At 21.5% G+C, this 4,282-nt stretch overlaps 1 protein-coding gene and 1 long non-coding RNA gene across 4 annotated transcripts in view; one reads left to right on the top strand and one right to left on the bottom strand.

The window, feature by feature from the left end:
* Positions 1–2,611, bottom strand: part of LOC116185935 — a 17,152-nt gene extending 14,541 nt beyond the window's left edge. Inside the window, exon 1 of the long non-coding RNA XR_004150833.1 lies at positions 2,496–2,611. This is a non-coding gene — a long non-coding RNA (uncharacterized LOC116185935). The remainder of the gene's footprint in view (positions 1–2,495) is intronic.
* Positions 1–4,282, top strand: part of LOC102677850 (pancreatic triacylglycerol lipase-like) — a 60,397-nt gene that overhangs the window by 22,904 nt on the left and 33,211 nt on the right. For 2 of the 3 annotated variants that reach the window (XM_031511614.1, XM_031511613.1), the window contains exon 4: positions 3,197–3,495. In XM_031511614.1, coding sequence (XP_031367474.1) covers positions 3,197–3,495 — 299 coding nt within the window. The remainder of the gene's footprint in view (positions 1–3,196; positions 3,496–4,282) is intronic. The other variant, XM_031511615.1, reaches the window with a different exon arrangement.

Raw genomic sequence — 4,282 nt, 5'->3', positions numbered from 1 at the left:
TATCGTTATTTTTTATATATTTTGTTTTTATATATTATATTATTAATTTTTTTATATAATATTATTAATTTTAACAATTATTGATAATTATTATTTTCGACATTATATTTTGGTATTATACAGAAGACAAATATATATAAAGAGATTAGAGACGGTTATATATATTTAAAATATATATTTTAAATATATATTTAAAAAAAAATTATATAAAAAAAATTAAATAATACTATAATAATCTTTTTGCATATTTACATTCAACATTTTATTCTTTATCAAAAACAAATATTTAAATAAAAAAATATTTAAAAATGTTTTTTTGTAAATATTTGTAAACTGAATTATGGGAAATATTAGATATAAAAATAAAACTATTTATTTATTTATATAAATTTCATAATGAAACATTTTTGTTAGAATGCTTATATTAATATTAAAATTATAATGTAACAATATAACAAAAATTATAATTAAAATTTTTTGAAGTTAGTAAATATTTTGCAATTAATTCTTCTTTTTTATAAATATTTGTGAAATTTAGATAAAAAATTATATTTTTATTATTTTTATATTTATTATATATTTAAATATGTTATTTAATGTTATTTTAATATTTTATTATATTTTTTTTAATGTTTTTACACTTTTAATGTTATTTTATTGATTTTGTATTTTTTAGCCATTGTTCTTATTTTCATTAATAACTTGCAGTACAGCATTTTTTGTATACTCTTTTTGTATTTTCTATAATAATATCATCAGGTAAGTTTATTTAATAACTCTTAGATTTAAACTCTTAGATTTAATAATTCTTAGATTTATCTATTAAAATATACAAATTTTCATTATAATTTGTTAAGGAGGATATCTATTACAGATTATATAAGATTAAATTATTTTATGGAAATATAATAATATATATATATTTATATCAAATTTTTCTTAATTACATATTTTATATCGTCTCATAGAATTTGAAAACAATAATTCTTATATTATTTAATTTTAAACAACAATGAGAATTGACATATATATAATATCGAATATGTTTTCATGTAAAATTAATAATGTTTTATAAAAATCAATATAGTGATAAATATCATATAAATAAAACAAAAATTTTTTTAGCACGAAAATGTACTTTTTTAAATAGTAATAAATAAAATAGTTTTAAATAAAATAGATTAATAAATTTGCTTAAAACAGTCTAATGTGATATAAAGTATTCTATATTGAAGCGTACATTTTTCTTTTATTTTTTAACATAGGAAATATAAAAATGTATTAAATGTAAAAATTTCTCTATATATTAATTCTCTATGTATATTCTGTATGTATTAATTTTCTCTAATTTCTTTTATATATACAAGATGGAGCTATGTTCATCTTGAATATTGCCGTTATTTATAGTAACATAAGAAAATGTTGTATACAAAACTTACACTATAGAGGCTTGTATTATAATACAAATATTTTTGGTATGGGTAAAGGCATAGAAGAGATTTTAAAGTCATCTCTATTTTTTTTAATGGAATGCTTTTTTTTATCGCAATGTAATAGCTAATGTTGAAAAGACTTCAGTAAACATCAATTATTGAAGCTTCCACACTATAACTTATCATTGTCATTGATACTCTTATAATTAATTTTTTAATTTTCTTATAACTATTATATTATATTTAATATTTTTATAACTATTATATTATATTTAATATTTTTATAACTATTATATTATATTTAATATTCTTATAAATATTATAACTTATATTAATCAGTGTGGATTATCGACACTCTGATAATGCATATTAAGCAAATTGAGATTTCCATGATTGGTAAAACGAGCTTCATCGGTGAACAATATTGAAGAAAAAATTATTTCATTTATTTATATTTCATGTAGAGTCCATTAACAAAATACAATACGATTCATAAAATCCATACCATATAATTCTTGATGGAGAGTTTCATTTTCCCATCTGGTGGGTAAATTATAAATTCCATCCTCGAAAAAATGATGGCTGTTTGCTTGTTATGAAATCATCAATACATTTTCAGATATCTTTTTCCGAGTTAAAGTACTTCTCTGACAATTGATGTTGCAGATTTCCAAAAAGATAATAGTCTGAGGGAGCTAGATCTGGAGAGCATGCTGTATATGACAGGACTTTCCATTCCAATACATTAATTGTCCAATACAAAATGCTCTGCATTTCTTTTGCAACATATGACCGAACATTGTGCTGCAAAATCACGTGTCTTGTTCTTGTCTAGTAAAGTTTCTGTTCTAACTGATCGTATAAATTCATTAATTGATTTTAATAAAATTCAACAATTATTGTTCTTTCAGATGGAAGCAATTCATAATGGATGATTCGTTGAAAATCTTACTATATAGACAGCAAAATTTTTTTATAATGCAAATTCAGTCTTGTCACTGAAATCGATAATTCACCTGAATTAACCCATGATTTCCATCATTTGAGATTGTCATAAAAGACTCATTTTTCATCGCCAGTAACAATTTTGTACAGAAAACTTTTCCTTTTATGCCGTGAAAGCAAGATAGCAGAAATCTCGAATCTTTTTTTTTATTTATTTTACTTAATCCATGTGGGATCCTAACTTAAATCTTCTATTCAATTATTTCAGTCAGATAGATACTGTTTATCTGATTCCTAATCTTTCTGCCAATTCTTCTTACGTCTGAGTTTTTGTTAAACAATTCCTCTAACTGACTGTCATCAAATTTTCTCAGAGCACTTGAACGATTCATCTTCCAAATTAAAATTTCCGACTTTTAAATTTTTGGTATTACTTTTTGCATGTTCTGTAAGATAAAACATTCTCTCCCAGTGCCGCACAAACCATTTCTGTAGCTTCAACTGTAGCTGATTTCCTGAAATGCAAAAAGTAAGCAGTGACGCAAATAATATTTCTCGCACATTATATTGTTTGAAATATTATATAGAGCTGGAAACTTTTAGATCATAAAGCTCATCACAAGTATTCTTTTTAAAAACAAAAAAACGCTGTTTCAGATATAACCATAAACGGGAAATAATTCAAATTCAATCAAAAGTTATAATCGTAGAAAAAAAGGGAAGGAAACTTATTTGCACATTTAATATAATATTAATAATTATTATATTATATAAAACAAAATAACTTTACATATTTTATAATTTTCAATTTAAATAAGATATGATTTTCATTTTTTCTTTTATAGAATGGTACATGTGGCGATGTTACGAACCATATGGTTGCTTTTATATTGGTTCACCATGGTCCGGAGAACATAGACCAGTATCAACATTTCCAGATCGTCCGGACTCTATAAATCCCCGTTACTTACTTTATATTCGTGAAATCATAGAACAACCGCAGGAATTGAAGATAGATAAAAACGAAACTATTCATAATTCAGTTTTTAAAAAACAGAATAATCTTTATCTTATCGTTCATGGATTTCTTGATAATGGTGACAAAACGTGGGTTATGGTAAGTACGTCAATATATTTATTCCTAATCAAAAAGATAGCATGTGTATTATTTTGATTCTATGATTTGATGCTATGAATAATAAGTAAAATTTGATAATATAATCAAATTTCGAGACTTGCATATGCAAATCATAAAAAACAAATACATTTTTTATGTTATAATAAAGAAATAACAAGAACGAAATGATATACTTATAAAGTCATAAATTTAATTTAATATTAACTCATATTTAATAAGTATTGTAAATTTTTATGTTAAAATATTGTAATATTTTATATTTTTATTACGTATTTTATAAATACGTAAATATGTAAATAAATATATATTTCATATTACATTGAATACTTTACATATTTTACTTAACATAAATGAATATATTATACATTTATTTTTTGATAATAATTTTATTTGCATAATTATATTCTAATTATTACATATAGAATGAGGTATCTAATTGAGTTACTTTGAATATTTTGGCTGTTATTGATGATAGAAAGAAATATGTCAAACTTGCATTTTGAGATACAATTAAATTACTTTTTTTATTGATGGATAATCTAATAAAAATATAAACTAAATTTTTGCTGTAATTAAATCTTATAATAAGTAATTAAATCTTATAAAGAGGCTAATCTTTTTAGATGGTTAGGAAGAAAAAATGATACCTAAGATTTTTTTAAATGAGAATTAATTTTTTGAGTCCTTATCAAATTAAATAATATTTAAATCAATTTGTTTATTATATATAGTTACAAATTTATATTATATATTTTTTTTATATATA

This window comes from Apis dorsata, unplaced genomic scaffold (genome assembly GCF_000469605.1).
Source record: "Apis dorsata unplaced genomic scaffold, Apis dorsata 1.3 scaffold_333, whole genome shotgun sequence".
Classification (NCBI taxonomy): domain Eukaryota; kingdom Metazoa; phylum Arthropoda; class Insecta; order Hymenoptera; family Apidae; genus Apis; species Apis dorsata.
The sequence above is the reverse complement of the archived record's forward strand: the minus strand, read 5'-3'. Positions and strand labels throughout refer to the sequence as shown.